The sequence below is a fragment of the Podarcis filfolensis genome (assembly GCF_964270895.1).
Source record: "Podarcis filfolensis genome assembly, chromosome: 12".
Classification (NCBI taxonomy): domain Eukaryota; kingdom Metazoa; phylum Chordata; class Lepidosauria; order Squamata; family Lacertidae; genus Podarcis; species Podarcis filfolensis.
Window position 1 is genome coordinate 56,181,505 of NC_139614.1, and position 18,551 is coordinate 56,200,055.

At 44.5% G+C, this 18,551-nt stretch overlaps 1 protein-coding gene across 2 annotated transcripts in view; it reads right to left on the reverse strand.

Moving 5' to 3' along the window:
• LOC310745990 (KAT8 regulatory NSL complex subunit 1-like) overlaps positions 1-18,139 on the reverse strand; it is a 41,619-nt gene extending 23,480 nt beyond the window's left edge. The window contains exons 1-3 of one of the 2 annotated variants that reach the window (XM_083579493.1): positions 17,506-18,139; positions 3,301-3,442; positions 2,190-2,390 (exon numbers count right to left, since the gene is read on the reverse strand). In XM_083579493.1, the coding sequence (XP_083435619.1) occupies positions 2,190-2,390; positions 3,301-3,442; positions 17,506-18,026 (864 nt within the window). In that variant the 5' untranslated portion in view covers positions 18,027-18,139. The remainder of the gene's footprint in view (positions 1-2,189; positions 2,391-3,300; positions 3,443-17,505) is intronic. The other variant, XM_083579494.1, reaches the window with a different exon arrangement.
• Positions 18,140-18,551: the final 412 nt, after the last annotated feature.

Below are 18,551 nucleotides of genomic sequence, written 5' to 3' on the forward strand. Positions count from 1 at the left end.
GTCACTTAACAGGAAACACAAAAACCTCAGTGAATATTACAGGAAAGCTATAATCAGGGCCATGTGTTTCTATGCCTCCAGGCATTTGCTGCACCCCTGAATTTGGCATCCTGAGTGTTGTTTATCTGTTTTTACATTTTAGGCAACCATATTTGCAAGTAAGCTAAACTGAAATAACAGAACTTACTTCTAAGTAGGCATGCACAGGATTGGTCTAAAATTTTGCAGAGAAAAACATGAATTCAGGAGCAAATGGAAGGGACAGAGGGAGGAAGAGAAAAGGGAAAGAGTGTGTCTGGTGACAGTTCAAATACCAGCAAATCAGCCAGGACAGGATTTCCAGCATCTGTTTCCCAAGGTTGACACACATCCTTCAGTCTACCCTCCCACCCCATCAGGAGAGGAGACTCCTCCTTAAAACCAAAGCCCAAACACACAACACTGAGTAGCAAAAGCATACTGTATACAAAGCCTGAACAATAAAAACCCTCACTCTGCCCTGTGGGAACAGCATGTTAAGTTCAAACAGGCCCCAAAGAAAGGCTCTTTAGAATACACTTATCAACATATCAGTGAAATTAAGATTAGAAAATCCACTCTGGGAAATCCATGGAGATTCCTCATCACTGGGAGAATTTGTTAGCAGCCAGCCAGGAATTTGGATCACTTCAAGGAATCATCTGCATGAGCCTCAATTTAACATAAAGTCTCAGCATCAGTGTGACAGTCCCCCACTACTCCTGAACCACTTTTTCCATGAGAAATGGAGCAGAAGCCCTCTTTATTTCTTCTTGGAGTATTCCCACCCATTTCTTGACAAGACTTGTTCTTCCAGAAGCAAACCACCATGACAGCCACTGCCAATGCATGAAGACATGTTTCAGTCATGCGAACAGCTTCCACAAAACTATGGAAGAACTTTCACTATTTCACCTAGCAGTATGTGCTCAGAAGAAGATCTCACTACAGACAACTAGGTTTACAGAGGGCTGTGCAAATCAAGCATTTTACTCCCAATTGCTCAGCTACCAGGATCAATTCATTCTATCTTAACTTGTGAACAGGAATTCATTATGTATCATATTAGACCTACCCCCTGCAATGACAACTAAAGCTACCTTTCTCAACTCCTGGCGGATAATCAGTAAAAAGATAACTTGAAAGAAGAAATACATTTTTTGTTTTGAGAAAAGCCATCAAGCATAAAGAATTCTAGGTCTCTGTGCAAGATATGGCAGGAGGAATGAGAAAGAACTGGAAGTTTGCAGGGCAAGAGCAATAAAGGCAATTAGAGAAACAGAATTACCAGGATCCCTAAAGCCATCAGGCACTGCAGCTGAGAAATCCAAATGAAAAATGAGCACATGGTGAAAATCAGTGACTATCAAAAGATGTCTCAGAAGAAATGAGGTAAACTCTGGATATCATGTGCTCAGGAGCTATAAGAGAATACCTACCATTCCCCAGAAAGCTAATACAGTATGGAAAGAACAGTGTAAGTTACTGGGAAAACTGTTACTTCTTAGTTCAAACCCCAGTTCAGTCTCCTATTTATGAGTTGTCCTGGGACAAGTTTCTCAGCCTTCATTTCACTGCTTTTAAAAAGTAGTCACCATATTATTACAAAAGCAGCAGGCTTTACACACTTTGTAAAGGTATAAAATCTGTTTAAAAGATGCCATTGGGGAAAAGCCTCTTAAGATGAAATCTATCACTGTTTGTCCAGAACTCTTTTATACTTATATCCTTTTTATTGTATTTAGCAAGAGAAGCAGACCCCCCACTCTATGCAGCCCCTCCACCAAGAACACAAATTCAAATCTGCCTCCTCCAAGGTCAAGAGCAAAATTTCCCAGGAGCCTCACCCATGTAAGTCCTTTCAAGAACACTCCCAGGGGACTATATCACAAATAAAACTTAAGATTCCATTTCTGTTTTATCTGGGACATAATATCTGGTAAAAGGAAGGCCAGATGAATGAAGAGAAGTTGTTTGTGAATACAGTATCCACCAGGACTTTTTAGCAATTTCTCTAATGCAGGTGTGGGGTGGAAATCCAAATCCTGTTTTCATTAGAAACCAGCACCAATTTAGTCACTTCCTCAATACAGATTTTAAAGACTGGAACACACAATGTTAAGCAATATCTTTGCACAAAAGGAGACTACTGCCACACTTTATACACTGACCTGCTTCTCTGCATTCTGCAGGAGGTAGGAAGGGATACAGGGAGACAAGTCACACTGCCTGTCCCCAGGAGGCACCTTCAGGTGGGAGGAGGGTGGCGGCAGTATTTTATTTTTCCTGGAGTTCACCACAGCTGCAGAACCTAGACGACTCTGTTGTCTCATCACATCCTCATGCTGGAGATCACCCAAGACAACAGGGCCCTAAAGAATAAAAAAGGATAATACTGCATTCACATGTGTGATTTTTAAGACATCTGAAAGGCAGCCCTGCTCAGGGAAGTTTTTGGTGTGTGATGTTGTATTTTGTTCTTTTACTATTTTTTTAGGAAACCCAGTGGCATATAAATTCTTATTGTTACTATTACTACTACTACTACTGAATTACTGTATATTTGTTTATTATTTATCAAAGATAGCAAAAATGGGACTGGGACTTGCAAAGGTGTTTGGCTGCAGTGCCCCTAATATTTTGCTAAGCCATGCACATGAAGGATTGCACAGTTGGCAGATTTTTATTCACTCAAGATCTTTCCCTTCCTGCCTCCCTAAATCTTCCATAAGCAAAACTGTTTGGTAGCAGTAGGGGGCATGCAGGATATCTGCTTTTAGATAAACTTCCTGTAGCTTTGCCTGTTAGCGCAAAAGAGCTGCAGACAGTAAATGCCCTTAATCAGGTCCCAGACAGAAGCAGACTGACCCAGATAACCACCACTGTTTGTTTTACCGGGGCTCAGACAGCTTTCTAAATGTCCTGTGTTGTCCACTTCTTCAGCAACAGTGTAGAAATATTCCATGTGCCCAGTTGCAGCTGACATGTTATTAACATAATTCTGATTGCTTTAAAAATCATAAAGTTGCAGGAAGAACTGAGACGGAATTGGACCTCACAACAGACTAAAAAATAATAACAGCTAGCCACAAAGCCCAGCTGCAACTTGCAGTTCTAATTATACCACACTGAGGGCCTTGCCTTACAGCGTGCGTTAACTACATCATAGTCAACCTGCTCCTGAACTCCCAAAATAAACTGTGATCCAAACCTTGGTATAGTTCCTGAATAAGAGGTTAGAGAATGAAAGGGATACTTCTCAAAAGAAGAAAGCTGGCCTACCTTATTGGCACGGAGTTGCTTGTAAACATCAGTCTGCTGCCTTATACGATATTCCAAGTCAGAAACCTGAGCCTGCAGCCATGTCCATCGACATATAATGGCCGCTCTTTCCATTGCCCACTGGCGCTCTGCTAGGCGTCGTCTGAAAAACAAGCATTTGCATGTTGTTAGTACAACAACCTATGAAATCACTGGTGCCAAATTCTAGCTATTAAGACAGTTAAAACTGTTAAGGAAAACAAATTCCAGGGTGAGAGACTACTCAACAGCCCAGCTTGTCGGGGTGCAAGTCCCCTGCAGGTCTATGTGGTCAGTAAAAGACGGAAGTTCCAGCCAAGTAATTTGGAGCAAAACAGCGGTCAGTAGACCATGGTCTTTCTTGTTGCGCAACAGGCGCCCAAAGGAGTAAGAACTCCCAGCATGGGGTGACATCCTCTTTTAAAACTTCCCTCTTTCCCCCAGAATACACTTCGAGAGGCATCATTGATACATCATCACTAGCATGTCACAAATGGGAGGGGTATACAAGGGTTACAGAAGTTCAACATTAGGTTACTTTATCAGACACCTTTCCCAACACCTCTTAAGTACCCATCACCAAAAAAACAATAAAACTCTTTACATATCGTTGCCCTCAGGACTTGTCAGGAGATGGGCTTTCAGAACACCTGACTTGCTAAACTGCTTCTTGTGTCCCCTTTGGTCACTCCCGGGGTGGGGGGCCCTGTCTCACACTTGGGGAATTATGGCAGGATGCCCTGTTCCTGCTGCTTACGTGACTTCCTGCTTCTTGGTTCATTGGGGGAGGTGGAGCCCAAATTCACCTTTCTTTAATGGTTAAAATGGCGTTGGAATGAGGAGTCGGTTAAAGTATGGATTTTCTACAAATTTATAAAGCTAGGTATCTTCCCTGAGCTGTCAAGTCGAAAGGATACATTTAGGCATATTTGTAACACTGAAATAACTTTAAAGATGTGCTCCCCACATGTCATTTCCGCAACAAAACTATGGTGTTCATTACTATAGAATGTGGTCACAGTCACCATCTTAGATCTGCCTTCTGTGAATTTCCCAAAGCGCTAGTTAGCCACTGTGGGAAATTAACGGACCCTCTATCCGATCCAGCAGGACTCTTTTTCTTAAGGGTCTATTTAGGGCTGCTATTAAAGCTAAACAGAACCTCCATTTTCAGATGCTGTTATGTTAATGAATGGCAAATGCTGGTGACATAACAGAGAGTTACTGCCTTTGTGCCACTGCCTGCAAGCATCTAGTTTGCCACTGTTGGAAGCAGAATGTTGAACCAGATGGAGGCTCTTTCTGATCTAGCATGCAGAAGCGACCCAAATATTTCTGTCACCTTGCTCCTATAAAAAGTAAATTATAGAAGGCACCTAGATGTCTTTTTCTTTGAACAGTAAAGGCAGAATATGGGGTATCTAGCTACAAAGCACTTAGCTCCACCTCCAACTTAACGTAGCAACAAGGAATAAAAAGGAATAAAAAGCGAGACCCAGGCTTTTCAAGCCTTCTTTGGAATTACGAACAAGTAAAAAAGCAACATTACTTAGCCAAAATTGTTCACTAGACTACAGACTTTTAAATCAAAATAACACATACCAAACTGGGGGGATGGTTGAGAATCAGTCCATAGCTTTGTTCGGTCAAGAAGTGAACTCAAAAAATTAAACATTCAAGAGATTTTTAATGTGGTTGTTTCCAAGCTTCCTTCATTGGGGAATCAAGTTATATCATAGCTCCTCTCCTGCATGTTACTATATTCAATGGCCCTGAACCAATGACTATACCACACGAAAGTAACTATAACCATGCCAACCATCTATGAAAGGGTGTGAGCATTATTTTCTTGGGGCCACAGAATACATGATTTTCTGGCTATCTATCAAGCAGGCTGCAAAACTACTCAGATAATTATTATTTTTGCTCCTCTGAAACGCTGTGTACACTAATGGTGTCAAATAAAACATAAGAATATCACACCATCTGCATCATCACTATTCTTCTTTAATATGAGTAACTGTTTTATCCTATGTAGGTGTTAATTATAAAACTGTTAGTGCTTTTCAGATCTGCAATTGCTATTAGAACAACACTTTGCTGTGTTAAAATGCCACATTGATAGTTGTCTCGCTATGCCTTTATCATGGGTCAAATATCGTAAAGAATTGCAAAAAGTCAAGAATGCATGTTTTAAGTGGTAGTCCAGATTTAACTGTATAACTGGGGTGTCAGATAGAAAAAGCAGGGGCAAGATGTGACACCCTATCCTGGCAGCTGGCAGAACCCCACATGAGAATATTTTCCACTTAGGGCTAGGCACCTTCTGCCTGAGGATTCCAGACTTCTGGAACAATACAATGCTTCTTTTCGAATCCCTGCGACGGGCTGAGCTCGCATTGCTCGGTCCCAGCTCCTGCCACCCTAGCAGTTCGAAAGCACGTCAAAGTGCAAGTAGATAAATAGGTACCACTCCGGTGGGAAGGTAAACGGCGTTTCCACAAGCGGCTTGGTCATTCTGGCCACATGACCCGGAAGCTGTCTGTGGACAAACGCTGACTCCTTCAGCCAGTAAAGCAAAATGAGAACCGCAACCCCAGAGTCATCCGCGACTGGATTTAACCGTCAGGGGTCCCTTTACCTTTTAATGAGAGGGACTGCATTTCAAGTCTTCTTGAAGATGACGTGTGAATTTAACATAATTATATATTACTGCTGTTAAGAAATTCATGGTTGGTAACTATTTGACTGTCCGTTGAAAAAGGTATGGAGGGAGCACATCTCTCATGTCAACCTGGCTGGAGAAAATATTTTGAGGAGCAGGGGCAATGCAATTGTTTTGGACATACTGCATTTCCTCCCTTCATTATGCTGTAAATGACCTAGCATCTTGGAATGTAAGGTAAAGGTACCCCTGCCCGTACAGGCCAGTCGTGTCCGACTCTAGGGTTATGTGCCCATCTCACTTAAGAGGCCGGGGGCCAGCGCTGTCCGGAGACACTTCCGGATCACGTGGCCAGCGTGACGAAGCTGCTCTGGTGAGCCGGCACCAGCGCAGCATATGGAAACGCCGTTTACCTTCCCGCTATAAAGCGGTACCTATTTATCTACTTGCACTTAAGGGTGCTTTCGAACTGCTAGGTGGGCAGGAGCTGGGACCGAAAGATGGGAGCTCACCCCGCCGCGGGGATTCAAACCACCGACCATGTGATCGGCAAGTCCTAGGCACTGAGGTTTTACCCACAGCGCCACCCGCGTCCCCAGCATCTTGGAATACAATGTATCAAAAACTTCACCATAATCCAAGAGGGCTCTTCAGAACAGCTCGTAAAACAGAACCATCAACAGAAGAGAGAATCAGAGCGCATATTGTGGGTGTCCTAAAGCCATCTAATCTATGCATCTGCTCCTTTTATGAGTTAGCATTATACCTATATGGCAGACAGCTCTTTCAGCCTATTAACATTTGATTTCCATAGCCCTGGAATGACCTCTAGGTTACTGGAACTGAGCACTGCTAAGCCAGGTCTTCACTTTATTTGCGAGTGCTAAATCAACTAGGTCTGCAAAAGACACAGAACGATACTACAATACTGGTGACCAAGCAGAAGCACAGTCAACACAGCCTGAATAACTACAGCTTCGTGAGCAAGAATGTGCCTCAACAGCACCCGTACTTAAAACAGTAAGACCTAGCTAATTCAAAGAAGCAGACTCGCTTCCACGTTGGTGACTATCATAGTATTCATATATATGATTTCAAAGTCTTAGATAACCGTGTAGGAACAAACAGTAGAAGAAGTTGCTGCATTATGCAATATTACTGATTCAAACCATGTTCACATAAGCAAATGTGAACAGAATTTGAGAGGGAATAATCAGAAGAACACATGCTAAAAAATGGCACAAGTAAATCAGGAAATGTGTATCCACAGAATTCCATCCATCTGTAAATGGCACAAGGAGACATTTCTGAGTTAACCACTTCACACTCATCAAATGAGCTTGTGCTGAAATTTGGAACAATAATCACTTTTCCCAACTACATTTGATACAGAGATGCAATAGGACTGAGATCTCTGAAGAGAGAAACTCCGGCGCTCAGACAAGCCACATTTAATACTACTGCTGTGCCTGTCCCCCACGGCTGCAATCTGGTGGTCTTTCATCTTTTCCCTCTCCGTCACTGACATTTAGTCTGGAATCCTACACACACAACAGAAAGTAAGTCCACTAATTTCAGCTGTGTGTACTTATGAGAAGAAACGACAAGGACTGTGCTATTTAAATTATATACAGTATTTCTTTGTGCCAACTTTGATTTCCCAGGTATGAAAATGTTTTTCTAAATCCATCAAGCCTGAAGTCGGGGCGAGCCAACTTCAGACTTGATGGACGTACTTTGTTTTTGTTTGTTTTTTTTGTCTAGAACTTTTGTGGTTCATCAACTGAAACAAGAACATCAAGTCCTGGGAGGGGGGCTTCTGTAAACTCAGAAATAAGAAACAGACTAAGCCCAACAATTTGTTTCAAATGTCAGAACTGGGCCCAGAAGCCTTGGACAAAGATTCACACAAATATTAATGCTTGCTTTTCCTCCATGCTTGCTTTATCAAAGGCTAATTTATATTTTTCTAAGCCTCTCAGCAGCTGCTGTTGCTAAAACGTTGCAAATTGCCCCAAGATCTACTAGATCTCAATCTATTTTCTGCCCAGTCCTACTCCAAAATATGAATCACTATTATTCAGTCTCCAAACAGAACACATCTTAATGGTAAATAGTCTAGTAACACCTTAGAAACTAACTGATTTATTGTGCCAGATGCTTATTGGATAGAACCTTCTGAACTGTAAGTTTACTGTAATGGAAACTAATACAATTTGGCAAATTACCGGCACACCCCAAACCTTTGTACTAGAAAGCATGCTCCATTAAAACTTTGAAGGACAAACAAGAGCTTTATCCATACAATGTTAAAATTCTTAACAATATAATACCTGAATTAAGCAAATGTATTAGGGAAGGACCATAGCTCAGTAATGTTTTGCATTCAGACAGTCTCTAGTTCATTCATTCTGCAGCATCTCTACAGTAGGAATGTGAAAAACCAGTCTGAAAACATGGACAGCTGCTGCCAGTCAGAGTAGGAGTGGGAAACTGCAGGCTCAAATACAGGTCTCCAAACAGGTCTCTTGGGACCCTCTCAGGTTACAATCCCTCACTAGCTCTGCTCTGTACCCTTCCTGAGTACTATGAAAATACCTCTTGCTTTCCCAAGAAAGCAATTTTCTGTGCACACAGAAGCCTCTTGACTTTTGCATGGCTCCAATGCTCTCTACCTCTGCAAAGGAAAAAGCTACACCCATTGTTCCACTCACTTTAACCTCTCGCCCTGCTCTCCACAAGTGCACAGCCTCTGGAAGGTTGCCCATGAGAGAATGGAGCCCTCAGACTGAATTGGTGCCCCTACCCCCAATGCATACAATTTTGAGCTAGTTGGGCCAATGACCTAACGACTGGAGTAAAGTGATCTCCTACGTGCCTGTCTTTATTATTCTGGTAAACTGAAGAGAGTTTTCCAGTCAGATGGATAAACATTTCAAACACACTCAACAAAATAAAAGGTCATCTCCTTTCACCTGTAACTCTCTTCCACATTTCATTATATAAAGAAATCAAACTAGGACATCGTTCCCACACCATTAATCCACAACTGAAACCTTCTAATCAGCCAGATAAGATGTAGATAAGGAGAATTCTGAACCTTCAGAGGAGCAAATGAAAGCCAATGCACTGTGCCTGAAAATTAAACTAAGGTTAACAAACCGCATAAACGAAAACAGAAATCCCCATTGGGGGGGGGAATGGTTAATCTGTTCCTAGTAAACCTTGGGATCCTGTCTCTTTGACACAGGAAGATATATTTTCCTAACATCATCATTGCACAGGCTGAATTTAGGCAGTTTTACACACAATCCTCCCACCCAACCCCAAGCAACAAATGCTTAAGGTCACTAACTCTGGTATCTGTGGGGGAGGCCACTTCTCAGCTATATTAAAAAAGAAAGCAGCAGCAAACTTTCGTTTTTAAGTAATCTGCTTTTTGCTCATAAAAAGAAGTCGCTCTTCTCCCCGTTTCTCTTCAGAGTGAAGACCAGGCTAGTAAATAATAGAATGCAAAGAGTAAGGCTACCATAACTTCCGTCATAGAGCTGCAAAATGCTGATGACAATGTAGTGTGTGCACACTCACAGGATGACCTCCAAACCATCCTAAATACCTTCACATAAGCTTACAGAAAAGCTTGGTCTATTCCTCAATATAACAAAAAAAACCCCCCAAAGTGCTGCACCAACAAGCACAAAACAACCCCCTCTGCAGCACCACAAATTCAACTTAACGATGTGATGTTGGACAGTGTTGATCATTTTTCCTACCTGGGCAGTTATCCCTCCACAAGGGCTGTAGATGTGGAAATCCTGCATCGTTTGAGCTCTGCAAGTGCAGTTTTCTCCCAATTGAAGCACAGGAGTGTTTGAGGATCAAGACATCCACAAAATGGACATCATCCAAAATGCTGGTTTACAAAGGTACTGCACCACCAACTTTACTGTACGCTTGTGAAACATGGACCACTTATAAACTCCAACTCCTCAGAAGATTCCATTAACGGTGTCTCAGAAAAAATGTGCGTATCACTTGGGAAGACAGGCAAACTAATACCAGTGTACTGGAAGAAGCAAAGATGACCAGTGTCGAAGCAATGATTCTTCAACATTAACTTCGTTGGACTGGTCATGTTGTGCGGATGCCTGATTATCGTCTTCCAAAGCAACTACTCTATTCCGAACTTAAAAATGGAAAGTGAAATACTGGTGGACAACAAAAGAGGTTTAAAGACGCTCTCAAGGCAAATCTTTTAAAAATGCAGTATAAGCATGGATAATTGGGAAACACTGGCCTGCGAGTGCTCCGATTGGAGAAAAGCCTCTACCAAAGGCGTCATGGACCTTGAAGAAGCATGAACTCAGAAGGAGAGGGAGAAACAAGCTAAGAGGAAGCCATGTTTGGCAAATCCTCATCTCGATCAACTCCCACCCAGAAACCTATGTCCTCACTGTGGATTGGCCTCCACAGCCACTTACAGACACAACATTAAGACTGTGTTCATGAAAGACAATCTTACTCGGCTACGAACGATCGCCAAAGAAGAAGTAGTAACTGCTGGATAGTATGGGGGGAGCTTATTGACAAGGATAGCAAAATGCTATTTCATTATCACTTCTCAGATGAGACAATTTATTTCTGGTGTTTCAAGAGGAAGCCTAACCCTCAAGAGCTGACTTGCATGGAAGCTGCGGGGAAAGGGGAATGGCTGAAAACAGCCTCTCTCCCCATTCCACTGAAGGATGCATTCAATCAACTGAAGGTCACTTACTGGATATTACCACCCAAAGCAAGCAGAGGAAGGCACCCACCCCAGCTTCTTACTCACCACATTTCTATTTCAAAACATAATTTATCGGACCACCCCAAATATTGAAGCAGCTCTCTGGAGTTGCTTGTTCTCTGACCAATGAATGGAACCAGGCTGATCTTTCCCCGACTGTGGAGATCTTCTCGATGGTCATTTCGTCTTCTGGCGATGGACAGGGTATACTTCCCTTCTGCTCAACAACCTCAACTCTCTAGTTACTAAATATGAAAGCATTCAATGTAGTTTCATCAGCTATTCCATTAGCTCTGCTGGGTGTCTAGATGCCTTTTGGCTCTGCTTCTCCCACACCCGTCACCTTGTTCAGATTCCCTTTAATGGTTTCCATCCTAGGTGGTTGAACTGCAATTTTAAGAACTGGTGCCAGCATTTCCTTTTTTCCTCCTTTCTTCCCATCCATTTGTCTGTAGACTGGGATCATTTATCAGAGCCTATCTATCATGCAGCATTTCACTCACCTGACTAGCAGTAATTAAGTTCACTGGAAGTGAACAGCATCCTCCAGTATAGTCAGCCTCTCTCTAACCTGTCCTGAACATAATTTTACTTCCTATATTAGTTTAAAACTAGTCAAGAAAAATTATGAAACAAAGCTAGTATATCCAGAATGAGATCTAGAAGAAAAAATTAAACTCAAATTAAAAATGGGACTGGCAATACACAAATCATTATTCTGTTTTGTAACCCAATGTAGTTTTTTCATGTGCAGGCATCCAGTTGCCAGAAATGTTCCTAGAAAACAGTCTTCTGTGAACTGTGACACTAAATACAGGTTAAGACAAACAAACCTTTTCACTTTCTGTAATGACTCACTCAGAGTGATACAACAGACTTCCACGAGGACATGAAAAACTCAATTCAGATTACAGCATCTTCTAAATTGGAAAACAGCAAATAAATACACCCTTAAATGGAGCAAGCCAGAAATGTGATTTGGAATTCTAGCTGCTTTGCAACTTCCTAGACTGACGGCTTAAGATTTGGACTGTATCTTAACTGTAATACATGGGTTGCCTTTTCTACATTTTTGGCTCCTTAAGCTTATGACACATTTGTCCTTTGTCATCTAACTCTCTTGTTGACTTATCTGCATTTCTTTTTACATCTGCACACAGTGGCTTACTTTAAATAATGGAATTTCTATTCTACCTTTCTAAATTTCAATCAAAGTGGCTTACAAATAAAGAAAAAGCAAAAAGAGTTTTGAAGCAGTGATACATCCTTAAAAGCTATATCCTGAAAGAGTCTGCTGAAATGCAAGTTTCACTTCTCACCTAAAACTGAGCAACAGTACAGCCTAACTTACTTCTGGGTGCCAAAAATAAAACAGCCCACTCTCTGGTGCCCACTTGGTTCAGATTCCTGCGGATAGGGGGAGGCAGCAGAGCAGCTCTTGAAAATAAGTTTCTGGGGAGGCTCATTAGTCATTCCTAAGTGATTCCTCTGGTCTCAGATCTCTAGAACTTTAAAAGCTCAAAAACAGCATCTTGAATTGACACCGGAAGCCAACTGCTAACCACTGCAGCTGGTAAAGGGTCTGTTCCTCAGGAGACAATAGCTATGGTTTGCTTATGTTAGTCACCTTAAGTTTGCAAATATTACGCACCTAATATAAGGTCCCAGGTTCAATCCAACCTGGACCCTGCAATCATCCTGAGGCCCCTCTTTGTGTGCCCACTTTGTACCACCTCCACTGCTGGAAGCAACCAACTTAGAGATGTGAAGGCCTGGGAGGAGGGGATGGAAAGGTTTTTCCTGCATCTTCATATCTCTAAACCACAAGTGTTTGCTTATTCTGTTATCCAAACAGAGGCTCATGGTTTGTTTCTCTCCAAACCATGATCGGCAGCCAAGCTTCATTCCTTGCTTCCCACAAACCCAATTCAAATGATAGCAGTGGGGGAGGAACGAAGCAGGTAACAAGCACACTACTCATTCATGCTCAACCATAGCTAAACATGAATGCAATGTGCAGACATAACCACTAAGAACATATCCTGCTACATACAAAGGAATATGATTTTAAGTTAGAAGCAGTGAATGACTGCAGAATATATAACCTGAAACAATAATATTCTCTAGCTGCTCTGAAAAGATATCGAGAAATGTAACTTGCTGTAGAAGAGTTAATGCCATTACTCCAAAGAAACACACTTTTACTGTACAGAAGCAAGCTCTGAGAACCACAACAAACTGGAACATAATAGTAAGGTGGATGGTAACTTAGCTGCAAGTAACTTCTGTATGCTATACAGATTCTTTTTTCAAGACCTTTATTTATAAAGCACCAACTATTGTACTGGATGCTATATAAATTAAGAACTAGATAGATCCAGACAACATCATTTGCTTCAAGGCTAACTTCCAGCCTACTAAAATGAAACTAATAGTCAAGCTCAGCTTAATATCATTCAAGAGATAATGTGCAGCGGAACAAAGGAAACTCCCATGTCACACCATATTGGTCTATGTAGCTCAGGACTGTCTACACTGATTGACAGTGGCTCTTCAGGCTTTCAGAAATGAACCTTTCCCAGCCCTCCCTGGAGATGCTGGGGACTGAATCTGGGACCTATTGTAGGCAAAGAAAATGTGCTGTACCACTGAGATATGGAGCTTGCCATTTCAGGCTGAAATTAATCATGTCAGGCTTGTATTCAGAATACTGAGCTACTGTGCCCCTGAGTGGCAAATGGTTCTATACATGAGTCCAAGCCACTTCTCCCAAATAAGAAGTTTAACAGGAAGGTGCTTTGTGCAATTAAAGCGGCAAAAGCAGAAACTACTTCCTCAAATTTGTCTATCTTCTTCAGCCAAAACATCAACCGATTAATAATTGCTAATAGTTACACGACACACAAACACAGAGGCTGTTTCAGTTTCTTGGGGTTTTTAAATCAACACAAGAGCCTTATGAGACATTAAATTCCAAGTTAACAATGTACTCAATGCCACCAAGGTATTCCAGGTTCAAACTCAGTATGTGTACACTACACATTACTTGCCATCAGGATACATCAAACTCAAATCACTTGGCCAAACACAAGGTTTTTCCACCACTTTTGGATCATCAACCTTTTCCAAGAAGACTTATTTTTGCTTAGTTGTATGATTTTGAGTCTCTCACATGTGCATGCTGCTCAGGTATAGATAATTAATGTTCTCACAAAAGAGAGAGGATGCCACAAATGCCCTTTCTTTCCTCTAGAACAGACACCTGCCAGATTAATGTGTCACACTACAGCTACACACACGAAACCCTAAAGTATGCCAAAAAGTAGGGTTACTTTCTGAAGCTGTGGCATTTGATAACCCATCTCTGTCCTGTGCAAAGACTTCAGGACAATCAGATCATCATCAGCACAGAGCAAACTTAATAAACAAAAGGAAAGAAAGTAGAATTCATACCTGGGAGAACCTGATTCTAATCAACTACTATCAGTGCTACCAAGTGAGTGTTATTCATTATACTGATTGACTTTGTCTTGAGGGGTTATTGATCATGCAAACTATCATTAACTTGTTTAGTGCCTGATCAGTTTAGTGCCTGCTGCAATGACAAGAGGAAAGAACTCTTAGTAAACTGCGTGCTATTGGATTTCCTCTCTTTCAATTCAAGGAACATGCAAGGAAAGGATTGGAATCTTCCAGTGGGCTCACTAACTACACCTTTTCTATGTACTCTAGTTACCTAATTATTATAATGCACTCTTCATGATGCTAGCCTTAAAGGTGTTCGGAAGCTTCACCTGATACAGAACACTACAAGCAAGTTGCTCATTGGACTTGGTCACTCAGTAACTCAAATTCTGCTTGATTTACAATAAGCTAAAAAAAAAAAGTAGATAATCTATTTAAATTTCTTGTATTCTTTATTTCTGAATCACCCATAACCAAGATTCTCTGCGCAATGCACTGTAATAAAACCAATAATTAACTAGAAAACTGTTAACACAGCACACAGGTAAGTATGGAATTCGCTACCACGCGATGTTGCAATTGCCACCAATTTGGATGGGTTTAAAAGAGGTTTGCACAAATTCACAGGCTATCATTGGCTGCCAGCCATTATGGCTGTATATTACCTCTGATATCAGAAACTATATGTCTCTGAATACCAGTTGCTGGAAATCACAAGTTGGGAGAGTGCTATGTGTTCATGCACTGCTTGCTGGCTTCCCACAAGCCTCTGAGAACAGGATGTTGGGCTAGATGGGGCTTTGGTCGGATCCAGCAGGGCTCTTAGGTTCTTATGCAACACAGAAGCTTGGCTTATACAGAGTCAGACCACTGGCCGATCTAGTTCAACATTGCCTATACTGAGCAAAGAAGATGGTTACCACTGAGCTACTGCCAGTCCGTACTTCTGCTGCCATGGGAAGACTTTTTAAATCCTCAACACACTGGGGACTAAGAAACAAAAAGACCACCTTCTCTCACACGTTATCCTGTAAACTCTGGTCATCAGCATCCCAGACACTCATAGGCAGCAGAGCCTTTCCAGTTGTGATGCTAAGTCTACACTGTGGAATGTCCTCTCAAGGCAGGCCCACCTGGTAGTGTCTATAGCTTCAAACGATAAGTGAAAATCTGGCTTTTTGCTGCCCGTAATTTGTACTGGATTGATAACTGCAGCTGTGCTTATTTTATTTTATGGTGCTTGTTGTTTGTTTATTAGCCACAAGTGTTAGTGGCCCCAGGCACTTGAACACGAAGGACCAACTTTCTTGAAAAACTTCAAAAAACTGAGGCAGGCAAGGCTCCATGCAAAGAGTTTTCCAATTCCTTCAAGAATGTGAACAAAGGAATTTTATCTGAAATACCCAGAAAATATTTTTCTCTGAAGCATGGGCTTCCATTGGGGCAGGGAAGGGGAAGAGGAGATTAAGAACCATAATGCCAATATTTCACTTTTTAAAAAACCTGAGATATGGTTCAAAATGGGCAGGGATTGGTGTTATTTTTTGTGAGAAACTAACCTGCTCACTAAGAGACGCGGGCGGCGCTGTGGGACTAGGGCTTGCCGATCAGAAGGTCGGCGGTTCGAATCCCCACGATGGGGTGAGCTCCCATTGCTCGGTCCCTGCTCCTGCCAACCTAGCAGTTCAAAAGCACGTCAAAGTGTAAGTAGATAAATAGGTACCGCTCCAGCAGGAAGGGAAACGGCGTTTCCGTGTGCTGCTCTGGTTCGCCAGAATCGGCTTAGTCATGCTGGCCACATGACCCGGAAGCTGTACGCCGGCTCCCTCGGCCAATAAAGCGAGATGAGCACCGCAACCCCAGAGTCGGTCACGACTGGACCCAACGGTCAGGTGTCCCTTTACCTTTACCTAACTGCTAATTGCTACACTCTGGAAATATTACTGCAGACACCCTGACTGTGAAGGCAGAGGTTTCCTATGTAACCTATGCTATCCCCCAAATCTTGTTCTCTGAAGGCTGGAGCTACGAATTCTGGATAATAATCTCAGATAATGTATATTACCAGCGGTTGTATAAACTAGTCTATAGTGACATGCAGCATATTGTCTTTCACCTTCAGTTTCATTGTTTCCAAAGAACGAACAGAACCAATACTCTTTCACAAAGCTTGCTGCAAGGATGACTTAGACCTTTTCACCATGTGGGAACTGCTTCCCAACCATAAGAAACAACAGCAAGTGCCATGTGACTATTGCACTATTTCTCATGCCAATGTTGCCTTGTCTCTCAAAACAAGCGATTCAGTTGGCATTGGAAATAACTGCATCATTTGCTTGGCCCACATAATTGTCTATTTCAATCTTATCATCTTGCTCAGTTGTTGTTTTTCCCCACCAGCTTTTGTTTCCAGCATTTTAACTGTTTTTCTTGTTAGTCACTCAAGCAGCATTCGGGAAGGAAAGCGCAGTACAGACAATAACAAAAAAAAATATTTTTTTTTTTACAAAGAAGTCTCCTACAGACACCACCAAAGCAACCTGACACTCAGCCACAAAAGGAGTGATCGTAGTTAAGGACCAGCTCTAAGTTCCTCACCTGCATGCAGGTCAAAGCTGCCACTGAGCCAACAGATTCTTTTTCTTTCTTTCTTCCTTCTTACCCCGCCCCTTACACCAAGTAGCTCAAGGCATGGCATTTCGTTGCTCCATTTTATCCACACAACAACCCTGCGTCTTAGTTCAGGCATGACTCACCCATGGTTACCCGGTTAACTTCACATCGGAGGGGGAATTTGAACCAGGGCCTTCCCCATCCTTGTCTGGTATGTTAAGTGGTATACAGCCCTGTGCCGCCTTTAAACATTCCGGGGGTGGCCTGAGTTCGACTCCTACCCCTTCTGTCCACGTGGAAACCACTACTTACTGCGGGAGCATCCCAAGCACATGGCGCCTTCAACCCGCGATCCACACACCATATGGCCACGACATCTGCCACAACTGGCCAGAAATGCAGGGAAAGAGGGAGGCGTTGCGCAAGAGTTGCCTCCGCCCTTGGCCAGAGACTTCTGGCGCGAGGAACGAACTAGGCGCAGCCCCGAAGGGAGCTGCTCGGGCTCCCCACCTGGGCAACGGGAACAAGGGCGGCCTACCTCGCCGGGTTGCTGTGAGGAGGAAGCCCCCTTGGGAAACGAGGAAGTTGAAGCGGGCGCCTTCTGCTTCCTCCAAGGCGGCGGCGGCCGCCTCCCCTCCCGCCTCCCCGGGCAACTCACCCCACGTTGGCGGAGCGCTCCGGCGGCGGCGGCGGCTCGGCGCTCTCGCTGTCCGAGGCCGAGGAGCAGGAGGAGGCCGAGGACGACGACGCCCCCGAGGAAGCGGACGAGGCCGAGCAGGCGCTGGCGCTGTCGGTGGCGTCCGAGTCGCAGGCGCGCTGGGCGGCGCGGAGGCGGGCGGTGGCGGAGGCGGCCAGCTGCCGCAGCTCCGGGCCCAGCGCGGGCGGAGGAGGAGGCGGCGGCGGAGAAGGCGCCTCGGAGCCCGTCCGCCCGGCCACGCTCCGCGCCAGCCCGGCCAGCTGCTGCCGGACGTGCCGCTCCACCTGCCGGGCCTGCAGCGCCCGCAGGCGGCGGCACAGGCTCCGCGCCCGGCCCCACAGAGAGGCCTGCCGGGCCCGCGCTTCCGCCTGGCGCTGCCGGCGACTCTGCGGCCGCCACGGCGGGCCGCTCGCCTCAGGCGCAGCCGCCGCCGCCGCCGCCATGGCGGGCCCGGTCGCAGCAGCAGCCGCCGCCGTCGCCATGAAGGGAGCCGTCGCCTCGGGGCAGGCCGCTCCGCCTCAGCAGCCGCCGCCGCCGCCTCCTCAGCGCCTCAGGGCGGTCCGGGACTCTCCATGGACTCCCGGCCGGGACAATACGAGCTCGCCCGAGACGGCGCGCGCGCGCCCGACCCAGATATTTCCCTCCCAGCCCGCGCCTCAGCCGCGGCGCACGCATGCGCCTAGGAGCGAGCCGTCGCAGCAAGCCTCTCTCCTCTCTCTCGAGCGCGCGCGCGCGCCAAACCCTCGGCGAAAACCTCGAGTTGCTGACAGAGCGCGGCCGCCGCAGCCGATAGAGGGCGGTCGCCGCCGTCTGCGCCTGCGCCCCGCAGCCTCTCCCCCCCCGCCCCACTACTCGCCATCTTGTTACCACGTGAGCACTGGGCGTCGCTACCGCTCATGCGCCAAGGCGCGACCCTCCCACATTCGCTCTTCCGAGGCAGGAGGAGGTGGGAGGGAAGCTGGAGGGAGACGCATGCGTACAACCGGGGCCATGCGCGCCCAGCCTTA